At 35.9% G+C, this 22,101-nt stretch overlaps 1 protein-coding gene across 5 annotated transcripts in view; it reads left to right on the forward strand.

The window, feature by feature from the left end:
- The window catches only part of ank1b (ankyrin 1, erythrocytic b), a 126,495-nt gene that overhangs the window by 83,030 nt on the left and 21,364 nt on the right, over positions 1-22,101 (forward strand). For 4 of the 5 annotated variants that reach the window (XM_056446356.1, XM_056446352.1, XM_056446354.1 and 1 more), the window contains exons 23-34: positions 2,353-2,373; positions 5,249-5,372; positions 5,506-5,569; positions 7,716-7,828; positions 9,198-9,422; positions 11,896-12,050; positions 12,236-12,447; positions 14,491-14,695; positions 14,959-15,055; positions 16,964-17,192; positions 18,457-18,585; positions 21,054-21,173. In XM_056446356.1, coding sequence (XP_056302331.1) covers positions 2,353-2,373; positions 5,249-5,372; positions 5,506-5,569; positions 7,716-7,828; positions 9,198-9,422; positions 11,896-12,050; positions 12,236-12,447; positions 14,491-14,695; positions 14,959-15,055; positions 16,964-17,192; positions 18,457-18,585; positions 21,054-21,173 — 1,694 coding nt within the window. The remainder of the gene's footprint in view (positions 1-2,352; positions 2,374-5,248; positions 5,373-5,505; positions 5,570-7,715; positions 7,829-9,197; positions 9,423-11,895; positions 12,051-12,235; positions 12,448-14,490; positions 14,696-14,958; positions 15,056-16,963; positions 17,193-18,456; positions 18,586-21,053; positions 21,174-22,101) is intronic. The other variant, XM_056446353.1, reaches the window with a different exon arrangement.

The raw sequence follows: 22,101 nt of genomic DNA on the forward strand, positions 1-22,101 counted from the left end.
AGATTTAGGTGGCATTTTTTTCATTAGTACAGTAGTCAACAATTGAAATTAATCAAAAAGTTGAACAAAATGTCCTAAGACAAGTATGGTTGTTGTGTAATAGTTTTAGGCAATTTTCATAAGCTCGTTTGAGCCACTTTAAATGTTGACTACTGTAGATCAATAAAAAAGTCAACAGCTACTTTCATCCTGAGAGTCAACCCCTCACATATAAATGGCTCTCTAAAATACATTGAGTTCTTGTGAAGCAAAACAAACATTATTTACAGCATTATTACTGGACCTGCAATTTATAGTCAATTTATAGGCAAATAAGAAATCCAGTTTTTTTTGTGAAATGGTTCCATCGGACAGTTTCCAGTTTAAATAACTGGTTCAACAGTTTTTGTTTGCTTAACACAATTATTTTACTAAAACATCCAATAATAAAATTAAATGTTTTACATTTCTAAAATTCATTCATTCATTTTCTTTTTGGCTTAGTCCCTTTATTAATCTGGGGTCGCCACAGCGGAATGAACCGTCAACTTATCCAGCATTTGTTTTATGCAGCGGATGCCCTTCCAGCTGCAACCCATCACTGGGAAACACATACACACTTATTCACGCACACATACACTACGGACAAATTAGCCTGCCCAATTCACCTGTACCACATGTCTTTGGACTGTGGGGGAAACCGGAGCACCCGGAGGAAACCCACGTGAACGCAGGGAGAACATGCAAACTTCTTGCTGTGAGGCGACAGCACTACCTACTGCGCCACTGCGTCGCCCTCATTTCTAAAATACATTTTTAATTATTTCAATTCACCATTTCAATTCATCATTGTCCAAAAGAGAGTTTTGATTGAGAAGCTTGGATTGAGCCAAGAATGAATTGTTTTTAATTCCAACATCACTTTTGAAAATTTACCTGAGGGGATGGATTGCAGGTGATAATGTTGTAAATTGTTGTTAAAGTGTAAGTTTTTTAGACGGATCATTTTATTTCATAATAACTGAATTTAACCTCAGGAGTCATGGGTACTAATTATTGTTATAATTTTGACTCTTAGGTTCAGGTAGCCTTTGACTTACATTTTATAAATCATCAAGCACCACGTTTTTTGCAAAAATGTTTTGCAAAAACTGCAACAGATTTTCACACACAAAAAAGGCTGAATACATGCTGGGTTGGCACACAGGTTTCACTCTCCCTCCAGCCATAATCGCCGTTCAGTCTGAAGCGGCTTTCACAGTGGATGTGGAAAGCTCTGCACTAAGAAACCTATTCATTTCAATGGCTTGCACTGAGCAAGGGCAGCTTGTTGCTGCGCCAACCAAAGAGCAAGAGCAGAGGCGTTTACTAGCTCAAAAAAAGTTCAAAATAACTCAATATTGCTGTCTGTGTTTATACTGCTCATGTACACGTAAGCTTATCTATGCCTCAACTGAACATGCTCAGCAGAAATGCAAGTCCTGTACGACAGGACATTTCTATGTAGTATACTTGTTCTTGCTGCATGCAATAGCACTATTGTGCTGTCATGGCAACACTTAAAATGACATCTCTTGTTACTCGTTAATTTTACCGCCAAGAAATTTTGGTTATTGGCTTGTGTTTTTTTATTATTAGTTATTATTATTAGATTATTAAATTTAAACGAGTCTTACCATTCTTTTACAATTGTAACACTTTACAATAAGGTTCATTAGTTAATGCATTTACTAACATGAAGTAATCATGAACAACACTTGTACAGCATTTATTAATCATAATTGAACATTTACTAATGCATTATTAACATCCAAGTCCATGCTTGTTAACATTAGTTAATGCACCGTGAGTTAACATGAACTAACAATGAACGACTGTATTTTCATTAACTAACGTTAACTAACATGAACAAATACTGTAGTAAATGTATTGTTCATTGTTTGTTCATGTTAGTAAATGCATTAATTAACATTAACTAATGAACCTTATTGTAAAGTGTGACTACAATTATTTAATAAAATAATAATTATAATAATTATTTTTACAAAGCGTTTTAGGTTTCTGTTTTATGGACAGGCACATCCAGTATTTTTGGTTTTGGGTTTCGGCTCAAAATCACTACTAAAATTCGTCCTTAATTCCTTCAGTTCAACAGTTTTTTTTAATTGTTTTACTCCTGAAGCGTCTTTGGCTGTAGTCATGAATTATGTTTGTTTTTTTTATCTGAGAGATAATTGATTAATTTCCCTTCATTCAGGACTTAATTCAGGATTTAAAAAACGAACGCAAATTATTTTTTGTGATATTCTGAGCTTACTGTAAACTACGCTAGCATTTACAGGCTGAAATGTTCCTTCTTCCTCCCTGCTGTAGGAGTTGCTCAGCTAACATTAGGTAGGAGCGTCTCCGTCTCTCTGGTTTGGTTGTCCGGTTCTCAGTGGTTCGTGAAACGTGTGCCTCCATTTCAAGCGCTCTCATCTTGTCTCTGGCCCTCAAGTCTCTCTAACTGCTCTCTATTCTAACATGTGGCTTCATGTTATTACGACGTCGGCCCTTTCATCATTGTGTGGTCATGACGTTTGTTTTCCTTTATTTACAGTAACATGTGTCTGTTGATCCATCATTGACAGTACTGCATCCAAAATTACATAGCATTTTCAAAACACTGTTTGTGCCAGAGTGTTTCTTCAGCTATGAGCACTTTTGGCCTCATGGTTCAATTTGGCCTAATTCATTAACACAAGCAAAACAATCCAATAAATAAAAAATCCATCACATATTCTATTCTATTCTATTCTATTCTATTCTATTCTATTCTATTCTATTCTATTCTATTCTATTCTATTTTTTGTTCTGTTCTGTTCTATTCCTTTCTGTTCTGTTTTTATTGGGTTCTGTTTTGTTCTATTATATTCTGTTCTTTTCTTTTCTGTTCTGTTCTGTTCTGTTTTGCTCTGTTCTGTTCTTTTCTGTTCTGTTCTGTTCTGTTCTGTTCTGTTCTGTTCTGTTCTGTTCTGTTCTGTTCTGTTCTGGTCTGGTCTTTTCTGTTCTGTTCTGTTCTGGTCTTTTCTGTTCTGTTTTGTTCTGTTCTATTCTATTCCTTTCTGTTCTGTTTTTATTGAGTTCTGTTCTGTTTTGTTCTATTATATTCTGTTCTTTTCTGTTGTGTTCTGTTCTGTTCTATTCTATTATATTCTATTCTTTTCTGTTGTGTTCTGTTCTGTTCTGTTCTGTTCTGTTTTGTTTTATTTTGTTCTGTCCTGTTCTGTTTTGTTCTATTCTGTTCTTGTCTGTTCTATTCTGTTCTGTTTTTTTTTCTGTTCTGTTCTATTCTGTTATGTTCCGTTCTGTTTTGTTCTATTCTGGTCTGGTCTGGTCTGGTCTGGTCTGGTCTGTTCTGGTCTGGTCTGGTCTTTTCTGGTTTATTCTGTTCTGTTCTGTTCTGTTCTGTTCTGTTCTGTTCTGTTCTGTTCTGTTCTATTCTATTCTATTCTGGTCTGTTCTGTTCTGTTCTGGTCTTTTCTGGTCTATTCTATTCTATTCTATTCTATTCTATTCTATTCTATTCTATTCTATTCTATTCTATTCTATTCTATTCCGGTCTGTTCTGTTTTGATCTGTTCTGGTTTGTTTTATTCTGTTCTGTTTTATTCTGTTCTACTCTGTTCTGTTCTGTTTTGGTCTGTTCTATTTTATTCTGTTCTTTTTTGTTGTGTTATATTCTGTTTTGTTTTGTTCTATTCTGTTCTGTTTTTTTCTGGTCTATTCTGTTTTGTTCTATTCTATTCTATTTTATTCTATTCTATTCTATTCTATTATAAATTAATTAATATAATTAAATTATATGAAATCATATTAAACCATATTTTTTATGTTATTTAAAATAATATAAAATTATTTAAAGGTCTGATAGCATTTCTTCAAAATTTCATTCTTCAGAATTTTTTTCCAGAAAATTGCAATTGGTGTTGTCTTGATGTTGTGATTAAAATCAGGGTTATTTCAACAAATTTTGATTAAAGTTAAAACATTTGTATGGTTTTGTCTAAAAATACTACAACTGCCTGAAAACATGGCATCTTTTTGTTATTCATGCAAAAAATGTTAATCTTTATTCGAAATTCATATGAAATGTTATCAGTAGTTTACCGAATAAAATTTAAATTATTAATATTTTTTTGAAAATTATACATAAATGAACGCAAACATTTTTTAATTATCTATTTTATTATTCATATTTCGTTTACATTCTTACGGTCAGCTTAACATGCTGCAATTTAAGAAAACACGCAATTGCAAAGAACATCATGAAATTATCTTCATCCGTTTGTCAACAGACATGCTGCAAATCCCCAAAATGCATAGACTTTAAAAAACGAGCTGCATTTTCACACAACGCAAACAAATTAATAAAATATGCTGCATTTACTCACAACACTTTCAAAAACATCAGAACACAATGGAAATGTTTCAAAGGGACCCTAAAACGTGCCGTGACTATTGCTCAGTAAAGTTGTAGGTGATCTTTTACATTTTTTTGTTTGTTTATTTAAACATCAGGATTCCCTTGTCTTTTGTATTTTATTAGCCTAAATAACCATAACCTAAATAGCCGGGTCCGTCACGTTTTAGGGTCCTCTTAAAACATTTCCTTTTGTTCTGTGCTATTTGAAAGTATTTGAGGCATAGTTAAAATAATATAAAAGTATCTACTTTTTTTATTGAAACGCATCTATTTTATGAAACCAATCAACTGCTGGGACATAATAAGGCCTGTAGTTGAAGAAACACCCATAGATGAGTCTCTTTATCCAAACACTATGGGAGTCACACTGGGAGTGGATAATGTTGCTAATTGACTAATGATGATTATTTGACTCAGCAGAGGGCTCCAAAATGAACTGACTCAGTGGCTGTTTTACACGTCTCTGAACACCTGTGATTAAGGCCCTACAATAACACCAAACAATCTCTCCCATGCAGATTAAGTGTGATCTTCTTCATGTCCACTTCAGTAACCAATGTACCATGCAATCTTATCCAATATCTTGATTTCTTCATGTTTTCCATTGGCTATGTACATACTGTATGTGTGTATGTGTATGTGCTTGGACTCGGTGAATGAGTGAAGTGATTCTTGTGCTCGATTGGGAATGATGGTGGATTTGCGAATGCTGAAATAACTTTTAAGATTCTCTTCCATCCTGTTTTTTATTCCTGCCAGTCTCCCGTATCAGTGTGTGTGACATATATTTTGTGCTGTATGTAGGTGATGAACTCCTCGGGATGGACGGGGCTCGCTATTTGAAGCTGGATGACCTGAAAGACCAGGATGATGATTTTCTGTCGCCTAAGAAAACCCTGAGAGACTTTGAGAGCGGGATGGGCACCACGTAGGTCACAACTTTAGAGCACAATCAATTCAAAGCCTTTTGGCTAAGATGCTAGAACTAGAATTAACACTTTTTTCTCTCTTTAAAATAAAGTGATGAGTGAGATTATAACTATTTCCATCATTCTCTCTAGACCGTACTCACCTGCAATTCCTAGAATTCCATGCGTGTCACCTGAAACTGTCATGTTGGACCAGGTATTGTTGTTGTCTGTGTTATGTGCTCTAATAAGAAATGTTCCTTGCTGAAAAATATTGGTCTGGTGAATTTAGTTTCATTGCTTGGTTTCTGGCAGCAATTCTCAACAGTTTTGACAGCACCTACTGTTCACAACAACAATAAATATAATAATAATAATAATAATAATAATAATAATAATAATTCCTTATATTTATATAGCGCTTTTCTGGACACTCAAAGCACTTTACACAGTGGGGGGAATCTCCTCATCCACCACCAGTTTGCAGCATCCACCTGGATGAAGCGACGTCAGCCGTATTGTGCCAGACCACACACCACACACCAGCTGATTGGTGGAAAGTGATGAAGCCAATTATGATATGGGGATGGTTAGGAGGCCATGATGGACAGAGGCCAGTGGGCAAATTTGGCCAGGATTTGGCCCTGTTCTTTTTCGAAGGTCATCCTAGGATTTTTTAACGACCACAGAGAGTCAGGACCTCGGTTTAACGTCTCATCCGTAAGACGGCACTCACTGAGCAGTATATCAATATAATGGGGCGTTAGGACTCACACAGACCACAGGTTGAGCACCCCCTGCTGGTCTCATTATCAACACTTTTATTTTATTTTATTTTATTTTATATTATGCATTCCCTATAGGTGAATCGGATGAACTAAAATGGCCGTTGTGTCTAAATATATTGATAATTTTGCCTTAGCAAAAAATTTTGCCTTAGCCATGCATATTGCTAATTGGAAGTTTACACTAAGACATTTACAAGGTGCCTTTCTGGAACATGGTCTGAAAGGGATAGTTTACCCAAAAATAAAAATGTTTTTCTGGGTCTCTGGAATTGTTTTTATTAAATTAATTAATGTAGAGATTGAATTGAAAGATTGAATTAATATTAATTCAATGATCAATATATTCTAAGAAAATATATATTATTTTTTAAATGAAGTATTTGTTGTATTCACTTATTTATTTTTTTAAAATGGTAATTTGGCTATAATTAGTAGAAAAAATGTAACTTAATAGAAACTAATATATATTAAATAAATATAATAAAGTTTAAATAATGTATTTTAGACCCATTTATTGTGTTATTAACATTTTTTTATTGTTATTATTATTATTATTTTGTCTTGATATAGAAGTTTTAAATTGGCGATGGTTATATTTGGAGCTCTGCGGCACCTAAAAGATTAAAAACCCCTGATTATTTTATTACTTTTTATATTATTTTATCTTATTACTTTTTTATTGCCTTCATCAGATAGAATTGGAAGAGAAGAGAGAGAAAATGACATATAGAAGCATTGGCCACATCTCTGACCATTTGGATTTAAAGTTGATTGATTATTGTAATGCTTGTTTTGTATTTTTATTTTGTTTTTAAATGAATCTTGAGGCCCTTTTGAAAGTTTTGGCCCTAATGAGCCCAGGACCCCTGCTTAAGATCCACTGGTCAACCTTTTTAATTATTTAAAATGTAACTCAATAGAAACTTATATAATTAAACATATATAAAGAAAATATGTTAAAGTTTAAATAAAGTATTTTAGACCCATTATTTTAGACCCAAGTATTTTAGACCCATATTGTGTTATTATTATTATTTTTATTGTTGTTGTTGTTGTTTTGGCTTGATAAATTGTATCAATATATTTAGGGCTCTGTGGCACCTAAAAGATTAAAACCCCTTAATTATTTTATTACTTTTTATATTATTATTATTTTTATTACTATTTTTATTGCATTCTTGCCTTCATCAGATAGAAAGAGAAGAGATGAATGTTGAGAATGAGAGAGAGAGAAAATGTTGTATAGAATCTTTAAAATACAGTATCATAAGAGTATCTTTAGAAACGTATCTCTGACCAACTGGATTTAAAGTTGTTTGATTATTGTAATGCATGTTTTGTATTTTTCATTTTTTTTAATCAATCTTGAGGCCATTTTGAAAGTTTTCAGCTATAATGAACCCTAGACCCCTGCTTGAGATCCACTGGTCAAGCTTTTTAATGACTGCGCAAAAGTAAACGCCTGACCAGCTGCCATGACCTGAACAGAGTTGTCATCTCATGAAGCTCTCATTGTATCTCTGTTTGTGTGTGTGTCTTGCGTCTGTGTGATCTGTCACTCCTGCGTGTCTGCAGCACACACCTGTCCCTTTGCCAAAGGAGTATGACGAGGACTCTCTAATCCCCAGTAGTCCTGCCACAGAGACCTCAGACAACGTTAGCCCAGTGGCCAGCCCCATCCACACTGGGTCAGTGCACATGTTTCACCTGCAGCCTAACCAAATCCAATGAGCAGATTATTCATCGTCAATCAAAACACCTTAAAGTGACAGTAACCACACTAGGGATGCAAGCGATTTATCGATTACTGATTGACCTCATTGATGGTTGATTAAGCATGGACGTAACTAATGTGCATAGTTTTGAGGAGCATATGCAAAACTACAATAGATGTAAGGTGAAAATAAAGTGATTTATACATTCATTTATTAAAAACTTTGTGCTGCTATCCTTTAAGATATAAAACAAAGCATCAGTTTAGCATCCGGGTGGTTGCATTGTGCCAAATCCATTGTGGAGAGCATTTCCGGATGATTTATTATCTGAAATGGATTGGCATATAATTTGACTCAACTGGTACATTTAGCTCATGAACATGTAATATATTAATATTCAAGGGTGGACTTAGTGATTTGGGGGCCCTAAGCAATTCCATGGGTAGAGCCCAAGCATTAAAACTCGAAACATTCTCTTTCTCTATAGATATATGTTTTCTCTCTGTAGATTTTTTTTCTAAATAAACTGCATGTTAAAAATACATTTTAAGTGGAACCTTTATTTAAAAATTAACCCTTATCTAAAAATTAAATACAATAAATTCACAAATAATAAAAAGTTTACAGTTAAGCCATATCTGTGATTAAATTTAATATTTGCATGCAGTACGTAAGGAATGTTCCACTATGTGGCCCTGGTTTTGAAAAGAAGTAATAACATTAAAATCTTAATGGTTATAGACAGATTTTACAACGTATGATAGAAAATTTATAAATGAGATATGATTAATTTAGGCAATTCTTGGCATTGGTCAGGGCCCCCAAATTTCCTGGGGCTCTAAGTGGCTGCTTACTTTTTCTTATTGGTTAAGTCCGCCCCTGTTAATATTGTGGACTGAAGTAGGCTAATAGCTTTGTCCAAAAAAGGGTTTATTCCAAAAGTGAGTGGATATTTTAGTTGATGTTAATAATTGCATGTTTTTTAAAAAACAGTAAAAACCTTTCTTTTGGATTAGGATGTTTGCGTTGTGAGTGTTATTTGCACATGACACTGACGTAGACACATTTTGCTTTATATGGTTAATAAATAATGAATTACTTTAAATAATGAACGATCTTGGGAATTTATGGAAAGTTACATCCCTATTCCAGATGTTACAAACTTGCTAAAGGCTTCTCACTGCTTTTATCTTCATTGTATTTATCTGTTGGTCATAAATGCTTATTTTTATACCTGTCTTCACCATCATCAAGCATCTAGGAGAAAGTTCTTTTGAAGTTTACAAAAAAAAAATGTATACTTCAGAAGTCTGAATTTGCTCACCAGGTGCTTGTTTGACAGGTTTCTGGTCAGCTTCATGGTGGATGCGAGAGGCGGGTCAATGAGGGGCAGCAGACATAATGGTCTGCGTGTGATCATCCCACCGCGCACCTGCGCTGCCCCGACACGCATCACCTGCCGTCTGGTCAAACCACAGAAACTCACCACTCCTCCTCCTCTGGTGGAGGGAGAGGGACTTGCATCTCGTATTATCTCTCTAGGGCCTTCCAGCATGCAGTTTCTAGGGTAAGAATGCCGTTTGTGTGTTAAAGCTGCATGATTAATTAAAAGATCTCGATTTAAACACACAATTTCTAAAAAAACTTTGTAAAAGGCTTTGTTTAATAAACCTTGTATGATCATATTGGATGTTGTGTACTGTACAGTGACATACGTATATAGCATTGAATACAATATGTTTAAATTTCAATTTGATACCTACGTAGGAGGTATGTAACATAGGTAAGAGCAAAAATTCTTCCAAAAATTGTTTTATATGTCCATTTACAACCATAGGAAGTGGCTATATGATGAAATGCACTGATTTTGCCTTACTCAGAAGGGTCATGTATATAAATGAGTTCTGCACTGCTCAGCGTGGCTCATTTGAGTCACTGACACTCACACCGGGTGATTCTGAAACACACACAAACAAAATAATCATAAATCAGTCGGCAATTTTTTTGTTTGATTAGAAAACTTGTGAAATGACAGTCGATTCAACAGAGCTGCCGGATATCACGTTAGCTAGGTGCAAGTGAGCTCTGTAAGCAACATCGTTTGCTCCTATGTTATGTGTGTGAATGAACTATAGGCTACATTATAATTTTCCCCAACAAAAGGAACTGACATATATACACTTAGGGTTGACCAAAGACTCAAACTTTGTTTTATGAAGTTAATTGCTGTCCTCTCCAGAAAAAACACCATAAGAGCCAAACTCAATCTTTCTCGTATTAACCAGTCTTAACCATGATGACTGTGATGAGATGAGACGAGATGAGATGCCTGTTGAATTAACTCTACCTAAAAAGCTCTGGTTCGGCCTGCCTCATCTTTTAAAATAAAAGTCCAACATACATAGGAAATATAATAAGCTGTTAAAACTTTTTTGTTGTTGCATTTTTTGCATTGTTGTTATCTCACTAGGAAATGTTGTGGCCAATGCTGAGGAGGGTGTTCTGAGTGTTACATAACAGTCAGTGTAATGTTCTTTTTGTCAAGTGAAGTTTCATAAACTAATTTCGAGAGGAGCATGTGATGGGATTGACTACAGCTGATCCCTATCATTAATCACTAACTAGCCAATCGGATCATTCCAAATTAATATAAATACCCAGCCTAAACTTCATTCCTCATCTTCGTTTTGGAACCCCCCATCCCCCCACCCATTCATCCCTTCTCCCTCCTCCTCAATTCTAAGTTCGGGCGACACGGTGGCTCAGTGGCTAGCACTGTTACCCCACAGCAAGGGTCATTGGTTCAAACACTAGCTGAGCCAATCGACACTCTCTGTGCGGAGTTTGCATGTTCTCCCGGTGTTCGCGTGGGTTTTCCCCGTGTACTCCGGTTTCCTCTCACACAAAAAACATGCAACGAAAGTTAAAGTCACAAGCACCTACCACGTACAGTTAGCGGTCTATTCTTAGGAAGTTATCGAGAACTCTCGTATACCTCCTAATGCTTATTGAACAGGCGGGAGCCATGGGCTCATCTATCTCCAAGCTCAGGATTCTCTCCCAGGACAGCATGCCAAACCTGCTAAAATAGTCAAGCATTATCAAAGTGTGAACTCTTGAAATAAGTTTTATTGAGGACACAGATTTGAAAAGAAAAGGATTTTCTGTTTTACATATTTTGTCCACATATAACATAGTCAAAGCAAATAAAAATTAAAAAAGGAAAAACAATATGAAAATCATAATAATAAATAAAAAAAACACCCACAAAACAAGCAAACTTGTTACAAAGAAATAATGCATTATTCCACAAGGTGTTTTCAAGGTAACCGATAAAAGGATTCCAAATTTTGTTAAATTGTTCAAGTTTTCTTTTCAAATAGTATCTAATTCGCTCCAAATGTAACATTGAGGTAATTTCTCCAAGCCACAGTTTACATGTAGGGAAATTCTTTTTAGTGTTATGTTCTGAGTCAGATATTTTTCTGTAGTATTTTGTACAAACAAGATTTATAGAAGAAGAATTTAACAATGGTGTTTGGGGCATTTCCATGTAATGAGCTCTTATTATTCAACTATACCTAGGTATATACAGACACTATGCTATGGCATCTTTAAATGACTCAGTGTTACTAAACATTCAAATATGCACAGCAGTACTGGGATAGAAGTTTACTGTTTGGATATAAATGTTGATCTGTGGTAGTGATTAAAAAATAATAAATAAAACAGAGTAAAAAATATATACAAAATAGAAGATTTTTAAAACCCTTTTTTAATGTCTTTAAATGCCTTTGTATCCTTTCTATCATCTTTATTGTGTTTTAAGCATGTGTAATAAATTTGATGATGACTTTTTAGCTCGAATGAGCAGTTACTGGAAAAATCTGACAGGCTAAAATTTTTTAAATGTTTTCAGAAGTATCAGGATTACTTTAGATTCAGCCTGAGGAAGACAGAATGAAAGATGCCCTTTCTTCCTGCTAAGTAAATGTAATACAATATTAACTAGATTTTGACCTTTCAATCCTCCTCTTCAGGCCAGTGATAGTGGAGATCCCTCACTTTGCATCACTGAGCCGAGGCGATCGGGAACTGGTGGTTCTGCGAAGTGAGAACGGCTCGGTATGGAAAGAGCATCGGAATCGCTATGGCGATGACGTTCTGGAGACCATCCTCAATGGAATGGATGAAGGTACTGTACATCATGTGTTCTATTGAGAGGAACTTTTCATGAATCTTTTAGAGTTTTATTTTCTCTTCCAGTTATGCAGAAGGCTCAAGCAGACACAATGCATATTATTTTACATTGCTACTGTGCAATAATTATTCATGTAAAACTGACCTTTTGGTCTTGTTCTCTTTTGGTGCCTTCATCAGATCTGGAAAGTCAGGAAGAGCTGGAGAAGAAAAGAATCCGCCGCATCATCTCCACAGACTTCCCGCTCTACTTTGCTGTGGTGTCACGTGTCCGGCAAGAGAGCGATCTCATTGGTCCAGAGGGAGGTCAGCTGGCAAGTAAACTGGTGCCTCAGGTCCAGGCCATTTTCCCTGACACAGCGGTCACTAAGAGGGTCCGACTAGGCCTACAGGTGAGATTTTAAGAGGTTTTAGGATGTAGAAAGAAAATCAAATTTCATACATTTATTAATGTCATACAAAGTTTATGATTACGACTAGAAAAGTCATGTCCATTCACACTGTACCTAAACATAGCCCCTCTCAAAATATTATTGTGAATATATGTATAATAATAGCAACAACAACAATAATAATAATAATTATTATAATTATTAATATAATAATAATTGTTATTATTATTATTATTATTATTATTATTATTATTATTATTATTATTGATATATTATATATTCTTTTATTATTATCATTATAGTAATACTAATATATGTAAATCATTTTGTATAATAAAATTTGTCAAAATAACAATCAATAAGTGATTCATATTACTTGTATACTAATATTACTATGGCAGATCTAGGAATTTTCAAACGCGGGGGCCAAGGTGGGGCCACAGTTTACAGTGGGAAGGCAAGTTAATTAATTGGTGCTTACACTATATGTTTAGAACATATACTGCTTTTTGTCCTATTACAGTATATATTTATTTAATTGAGTTAATTTTACATCTGCAAATACCAGAGATATCCCACCAGCAAATAGCAGAGATATCAGAAAATCATAATTTTACCTGGAGCGTTTCTGTAAGAAACAAAATAATTGCCTCAACAAATATGGGAGACTGGGGAGAGTGTTGTAACATTGTATTAGTTAAAAATTGCCATCATTTACTCAGCCTTCATTTGTTTCATACATCTTAGACTTTCTTCTGTTGAACACAAAATAAAATATTTTAAAGAAAGCTAGAAATCTGTAACCATTGACTTCCATATTATTTGTTTTTCCTACTAAGTCAATGGTTACAGGTTTTCAACTTTCTTCAAAATATCTTCTTTTGTTTTCAACTGAAGAAAGAAACTTGATTAAATTGGGGTAATTTTTCATTTTGGGTGAAGTATCCCTTTAATTAAAAAATTGTCAGTTAGTCCACTTGTTCTTTAATAAAGTTTTTGCACAAACAGGATAGTGTGGATATTAGTTCGCAAAATTAAAATAAATTTAACTCTGTATTCTGGCTTAATCTCTGACTGTGACAAACATGTTCAAGTGTCAGGTTCAGTCCTAACCTGATGCACTGCTATCATGTGGTAAATGTCATGCATGATGCAGCTATTTAAAAAAAGCGGAGGTGGTGTTTGTCATAGAGATCAGATATCAGGTCACGTTAATCGAAGTTTTTTGGGTAAATGATGACCATCATTTTGACAGATTTGCCATCACAATTGTTTTGTAACCTTTTTATAGTGATAATTCTGAACAGAAAGTGTCTGTGTTGCAGGGTAAATGACAGCACAGAACCCGTCTTTGCTTTCACTATTTATTCGCCATGAAGTGCACCTTTACCATTGACATAACAGCTCAAAATGGTCATTTAAAGCAACAAAATTATGACAGCTATGAGCGGAATGACGGAAAACCTTGTAGCTCTGATCAACCAATGACATGTTTAGTTTATGACTAAATGATATGACCATCTGATATACCATATGACTATCAATTTTATTCCATTCTAAAACATTCTGCTTTAAAAGCAAACCATGACAAGCAACATTGTAACAATTTTAATCTCTGTTTCGGAAAAAGCCAGTCGATCTACAGGAGTGAAAGCCCTCTTCATACAAGAAAAACAGCTGAAATAGCAGGGATCACCGGTGTTCTACATGGATTAAAGCACATCTTTATGTCTGAGCTTTTATAATAATCAGCAGTGACTTGGAGGAGAGGGGCACAACATGGGCCAAACCAATTCAGAAGGGGGCTGGTCTCCCTGTGGTCCCACCCCTAGATTCGCCCCTGATATTACTTATAGAAGAATAAAATGAATGTATATAGTATAAATAACTGTAATAATTATTATTGTCAGTTTTAAAAATCTGTTTTAAGGTCAGTGCAAAAAATAAAGGAGACTTAAAGGAGATTTAAAAATAAAAAACTTGAATTAATCTCATTAATAACTGATAAATGAATCTTTTGTTTCTTCTCTTGTCATCACCCAGGCCCAGCCAATCCCCGATGAGCTGCTGACTCGGCAGTTAGGAAACCAGGCCACATTCAGTCCCGTTGTGACAGTAGAGCCTCGTCGGCGCAAATTCCACCGCCCAATCGGTCTGCGCATCCCATTACCTCCATCCTGGAGGGAGAGTCCACGCGATGCTGGAGAGGGGGACACCACCAGCCTCCGCCTCCTCTGCAGTGTTATTGGTACAGTCCAGCTCTCATCCATTTCAAAGCAAAGCATTGTCTGAAAATGATATCTGTGTTCTGGAGGATGGCAGTTTTTCCTGAACGCCAGTCTTTTTCAGCCTTTTTTTTTCTGCCAAGCGGCTTGGATAAGGGCTGAAACAGACTGGTGTCCTGCCTGGAGAGGGACACTGGGATAAAGATAGACTCAGCAAGTTCATTCCAGATGGTGTTGGTTGAAAAAAAAAAAAAGGATTTTAAAAAAAGCTGTAAACTTTCTGCAGGTGGCACTGCTCCTGCTCAGTGGGAAGACATCACTGGCACTACCAAGCTCATGTATTCCCACAACTGTGCCAACTTCACCACCAATGTGTCCGCAAGGTGAGAGACAAAAGCACACAAGGGCACCCGGGATGATTTTATTAAACAGTGGTATAAATTTACATTGTGTTTTAACACAAAACATGCTAATTTATTGATTTATTTCTCTTGTTTGTTAAGCAATTACAATCTGTTTTATACTGATTTGGTTAAACCTTTTTTTAGTTAATAAGTATTTTCTTTTCATTCACATTGCCTTTTATTTAATTTAATTAAATTATTTTTAGCATTGTAAAATATACTTGTGAAAGTTATGCATTATCTTTATTTTGTTATCTTTATTATGTTATGTTATTATACTGAATGTTGTTTTGTTGTTTATTTCCTATTTCGGTATATGTATCTTGTTACAATTGCAGCATTAATTCATTAAAGGTGCTGTATGTAAGTTTTTGACTTTTCTAAAGCATAAAAACACCATCATATGTTTGCAGATATTTAAGAAACATGCTAAGTGAACATTCTTGTTTATCTGAAAAACAATGCTGAAGTCAGGTATTCTGCTTTTAAAATGTGTTTTCCGTGCCAGATTGCTATTTTCTTTTTGGTCATTTTAACCTGCCCAATGCCACTTTAGCCAATTTTTATTTCACCCTGAATTTTATATTCAGGGTTGTCTTGCTGGAAAACCGTGTATTTCATTCACCTATTCAAAAAGGCTCTGAAAGCATGCGTCTGACCGAAATGCGACCTTCAGTGGACAGTAGCAGACTCCAAAATGAGACCCAAATTCAGAGTTACACATGAGGTTATTAATTAGCAAATGATATAAATATTACGAACGTAAACATTAGGTGAGCATGTTACATTGTAACCATGTGTCCTAACAACACGCTTTGTGGCGAGATACGCAGTGATAAGCGATTTGGCTGCACAAGACAAAACACAACAGAAATTTAAATACAGCCATTCAGAAGCACAGAATATGCCCTCACTCACGAAATGGTAACGTTTTTAATCTAATTAATACATATTAACCCTCTTTAACATTATTAAATGTACATGCTGAATCACTGATATGTGTTTAGTTTTAAAGTTCAATTTCAAACAGTTTATTTTATTTTTAAGATCTGAGGTATCTACTGTAAGTATATGGCAATAAATGTCATGTAAAATGGCATTCAAACTTACATTGTTAGCATTTAACACAGAATAAAACACATGAGGTGTACCTGAGGTGATCATTGTCATGTTTTCTGTTTTTTACCTGTGAGAAATAGAAGCCGTTTCAGTAACACTTTATTTTGATGGTCCATTTGAGTATTAGTTGGCTGTCTGCTTAATATCTGTTGATACTGCTCCTCTAACAGACATTTAACTGACTATAAGAAACTTTGCAAGTGCATGTCAACTTACACTAACCCTAACCCCAACCTAAAAGTCTACTTATAATCTAATGAGAATTAGTTGGCATGTAGATGCACTGTAACTTAAGTTCAACAAACGGACCGTCAAAATAAAGGGGGACTGCCGTTTCTAATATATCAATTCAAGGTGTTGGTTAGGACAAAAACTCCTTTAGATATGAAAAATATTCCTTCTATCGGGTGCCGTTGCTTTTATATAGAACGCGATTTAAATCACTTGCTCCTGTCCTCAATCTGGCAACCTGCGCTTGCTTTTGTTTTGATCCAGGAGTGCAATACCTTGTTCAACCATTGGGTGTCAAACTTACACACTGCACCTTTAAACAATATTGAATTTGCTATAGCATAGTCAGTGTGTGCAAGTAAACAATGCCATCAATGTCACAGTTGAATTTTGGTGAATTTGCCCCTCAGGTTCTTTGCAGCCCAAAGAACAGACTCAAGTGTATAATAATAGACATTAACAAGTTAACAATGTCTCTTGTGACCCTGTGTTTTCAGTGTCTTTTGTACATGCGTCTGTCCTCTTGTGTCGCCGCAGGTTCTGGCTGGCAGACTGTCCACGAACGGCGGAGGCCGTGACCTTCGCCAACCTGCTGTACCGTGAGCTGATGTCAGTTCCATACATGGCCAAATTTGTGGTATTTGCTAAGATGAACGATGCCAGAGAGGGCCGCCTGCGCTGTTACTGCATGACTGACGACAAAATAGACAAAACCCTTGAACTGCACGAGAACTTCTCTGAGGTTGCCCGCAGCAGAGACATTGAGGTTAGACATAAAATCTTCTTTATCTACAGTGGAGATCAAGAGACAAGTTATGAACGCCTGTTTCAGAAAAAAATGAATAAATTGTATTAAAAAAGCTTTAATGAATTTGAACTGAAGCTATACCCTACCTGTAGAACAGTGTTTTTCTGTCAGTAACCATTCTTTTTAAAGAGTTATCTGTGCTCACTCATTTTTAAGTGCCAATTTTTGATATCAATATTGTGCATGATCATTATCACGATATATTGAATATATCCATATTGAGGTCATATCCATTCTCCTCAACAAAAAACTATCATGTTTAAAAAAACTGATTACAATTAGAGAACAGCAATGATTTTACCGCAAAGAAAGTTTACAGCTAAAAGATTTTCAATCAGGTTTACATCAGGACTTTTGGCTGGCCATTTCATTATTTCAACATTTACAGCTTTAAGGAACTGCTTTTCCTGTTTTGCTATGTGTTGGGACTCATTGTCCTGCATGAAATTTGCTAAGTGATTGCATGAAGATTTCAAGAAAGAAATTGCATGTTGCTGATGGAGCTTTTGGTAGACATTCACATATATTCTGTTATATGGCTGTAAATAACGCATGGTTCCTGCTGCATAAAACAAAGCTGAAACCATGAATTTCACTTCTGCCATTTATTGACTTTTTTACACACTTTTTGTTCAGTTTTTCTCCAGTTTGAGGATAACCACAGTGTTTCCATTTGTCCCAAAGAAATTAAACTGTTTTTTATCACTAAAGTGTACTCCTTGTCCTCCTTTTGCCTTAATCCAACCTGTTGTTGAGTTGTCATATTATTATGACCACCATCTTGCAAATTCTGTGAAAATTGGGAAGATTGCCTGCTAGTTTAAAGGGGTTTATCATTTAATTAATCCTATATAATTAAGGAAAATGAATGAATGAATAAGATAACTTCAAATAGGACCTAGCAGTGACCTTAAATTTAATAAAATTGTAGGTTGTTCTCTAATTTTAATCTCCACTTATCATACGTTACTGTTTCATTGTTTGATTTCAGTGTTTGATGCCATGTAGTGATTTTTGATGACAGAGTATCTTTACTTTTGTTGTTGCGTTCTTATTCAACTCATTTTTTAACATTTACAAATGCCATAAATATTGAAATGCAGCTGTGTACCCATGAGTGTGTGTATAGACAGTAAAGTATACTCCTACGTTAATGCTGGTATCTCTGACTCATTCTGACTCACTGCTCTGCCTGTGTTTCTCCTTGTTTTTCCTCCCTCAGGTGATGGAGGGGATGCCGCTGCACTTGGAGTGTTCCGGAAACCTGGTGCCCGTCAGGAAAGCCACCCAGCAACCTCGTAGCTTCAGCTTCCAGGCCTTTAGAGACAACCGGCTGCCTGTCTCTGTAAAGGTCTGTTCACCTGTCATCCCCTTACCTCTTTCTGTCTGTCCTGAAGTGTGTCGTAGGAAAAATAGGCTGAGAAAATGCCGTCTACCCCTGTTTCAAAACATGTTTTTCTTCAGTCAGCCTACACATTCTTTGTGTGCCATTGAATGTGTGACATGACTGTGTGTGTGTGCGCGTGTGTGTGTTAGCATTGTTAACCACTTTGTCTGGTAAATTTGTTGATTTTATGTACTCCCTAATGTCTCCAGTAGGGCTGCACATGTAGTTGAAATGTAGCGGAACTAACAGTTTTAACCCAAAAATGACCAGTCTGTCAGATGAGGAAGAGCCGGAGTCAGAGATTCAATTAAAAAGAAAGTTTACTGAAGATAGTTTGTCGTTTCAGCAGCAGAAGCCAGCTTCAACACTCTAGCGTTTGTTGGCCGTAACAATTATACTCTCACATAACGTCATTAACGATGTCATACATATAGGTTTTTTAACATGATTGGTTAAAACATAGATAAGCTGCCTTTCCACTGCACACGACGTTTGGACACGACTGTCGGAACGCGCTCCCTTGTGGCAGTCGCACAGAATTTTCTGTTTTGTTGTGCACCATGGAGAAGCAGTTCTGGCAATATCTGAAATAAAGGAGTACAAAAGAAAGAGCCTTTATTCTCCGTGAGTTCAGCATGGTTAAATGAATGAGTACTAGAAACTCAGAGGCCACTAAAAATGTTAAGACAACATAAAATAACTAATATTTTTTATTACTCATTTATAAATAGAAATGTTTTTTTAGTATAGATTTTTTTTCTGATTCGAAAAATAACGAAAAAAACAAAAACATTACTATTCCCCATCTCGCGTGCATAGACCTGATTGGTCAACAATGAAATACATCACATCCGGTTGGCCGGTCGCATACATTCTAGTGGCAGTAGTATATTTCAACGTATCTGCAGCTCAATTCAGATCCGAATTTCCGCATACGGAGATGATCGGAACTCCAAACAGCGCCCGGACTACTCTCCATTGGAAATAAATGACTTCCGGCCTGTCGCTTGTCATTTGTTGTGTGCCGTGAAAAGGAGGCTTTAGACTCAGACAATTTCCATGTGTGTGTGTGTGTGTAATTCCAAACAAAATCTTCCAATGATTGACGACTCGGTGGCTCAGCGGTTATCACTGTCACTTCACAGCAACAAGGTTGCTGGTTCGAGTCCCGGCTGGGAGTCCCAGTTGATATTTCTGTGTGGAGTTTGCATGTTCTCCCTGTACTGGTGTGGGTTTTCCCCGGGTGCTCCGGTTTCCCCCACAGCCCAAAGACATGCGCTATAGGTGAATTCAATAAGCTAAATTGACCATAGTGTATGAGTGTAAATGAGTGTGTATGGATGTTTCCCAGTACTGGGTTGCAGCTGGAAGGGCATCCGCTGCGTAAAACATATGCTTAATAAGTTGGCAGTTCATTCTGCTGTGGTGACCCCACAAAATTTTTACCAAATTTTTTAGCAGTTTAATCTATTTTCTGTAAAGCCGCTTCTGACCATGACGTGACCACACTAAATGGTTATAAGAGACGTGTAAGGGATTATATGCTTTTATTTTTAGGAAAGGAGAAAGCTCTACTTAAGTATCGTGCTTAGAGGGAATATGTGCTTTATGCAGTGTTAAAGTTATGTAAAGCTTGAAGCATCCGAATCGGTACTCAGTATCGGCCGATAACCATGTTAAGGAATCGGTACTCAGTATCAGCTCCAAAAATCCTGATCAGAGCATCTGCTAATTATCATTTTTTCCAGTTAGTTTTTCAGAGTCTGTTATTAATATCATTTTTGTTTTAGTTTTTCATTTATTGTGAATTTTTAATTAGATTTCAGCTAATGAAAATATTTTTTGACCAATATTTTTAATCATTCTAAAAAATCTTTCTTTGGAATCACAGTATTAATGTCGTAATGGTGCAGCCCTCATCCCTAGTGTTTCTGATTCCCCCAGTCAGTGCTGTATGTCTGTCTTTCTGTGTGTGTCTCTGTCTGTCCTCTTGTCTCCTCCATCTCTTCATCTGTGGTCGTGGCTTTACTCTGTCAGACTCAGACGAGCTGCTGATCTGTGCTGTGGTGTAGTAACTGTTGTATTAGTGTCGTGCGCATGCCCTTAACTCTTTCACCTTCTAGCCTGCCCGCCCGCCTGTCCGTATGTCTGTCTCACTGTCTCTCTCTCTCTCACTGTCTGATCTCACAGACGGCCAGGTAAAAGTGAAGGTAAATCTCTCTCTCTGTCTCTCGCCTGCCTGTGGACTGCTTCCCTCCATCCCCTTACCTGCTCCCCTGTTTGAGTCTCAGCCGCCAGCTGCTCTGTCTAACACTCTTTTTTTGTTCTTTCTCTCTCTCTTCATTCATTTCCCCCTCTTTTGTTCTCCCGTTTCATCCGGTTCTCCTCTCCCCATCTGTTCCTCTGCCTCTCCATTTCCCCTGGCTCGTCAGGTGAGAGATGCTAATAAGGAAGCCAGTGGGTTCCTGTCCTTCCTACGCAAGTCCACTAAGTATGAGGACACGCAGCACGTCCTGTGCAACCTCAACATCACCATGCCTCCCTGCGTCAAGGTGACGAACATCACTCACACTTGTGCATCAACTCATAAAAACACTGTTTTTTCATGCACGCAACTTTTAGGGGATTTTGGCTTGGAGCATTTTGGCTTTTTTTCTGTCAAATTAAATACAATTTTTTATTTTTTTTGCATTTGTAAAAAAAGTTTCCTTAATCTGAGCGGTTCAAGACTTAATTATTTAGTTATGTATTATATAAAAGTTTACCACTTAAACACACCAAAAAAATTGGACTCGATTCAACAATATTAAGTGGTTAAAAAAATCTTAAATTTTTCTCTTTGCCCAAAAATGGGCACCCACAAGAAATGTAGGAGAAATATTCAAATTCAAAACATTTTTTAAATTTGTCCAAGAAAAATCCAATTCCGATCAATCATATACCTAAATGTTTAAGTCTATACAATATGCATCTCCATACAACACTCAGACACACACACAAATAGTGGCATTAAAATATTGTATTTTAGATATTTTATGACATCATAAGTAAACTAAAGTAACCACATTTTTAGGTTTTGGTTGGTCTGAACATACATCAGTGATATTTTTGCTGAATATTATCTGTAACATAACAAATAAGCACATTTGTACATCAAACTGAATAATTTGGCCAAGAAAAATCATTATTTTTTTAATAGTTTATTTTATCTGATTGGTTCAAGACTTGGCTACTTTTTATAAGTTTGCCACCTGAGCAAGCAAAAAAGAGGATTTGATTCAACAGTTTACTTTAAGTCTAACTCCATAATTTGTCCCATAGGAGATTAATGGGGAATACTAAAATTTAAAGCATTTAAAAAACTTTTAGATGTATATAAATAAAAAATATGGCATTTGTTTAAAAAACTGTTCACACTTGAGCCTAAAAGTGTCTATAAGAGAAAAATGAAGGGCTACAGGATACAGTAATGTATGCTTG

This window comes from Danio aesculapii, chromosome 21 (assembly GCF_903798145.1).
Source record: "Danio aesculapii chromosome 21, fDanAes4.1, whole genome shotgun sequence".
In the NCBI taxonomy this organism is placed as follows: Eukaryota; Metazoa; Chordata; class Actinopteri; order Cypriniformes; family Danionidae; genus Danio; species Danio aesculapii.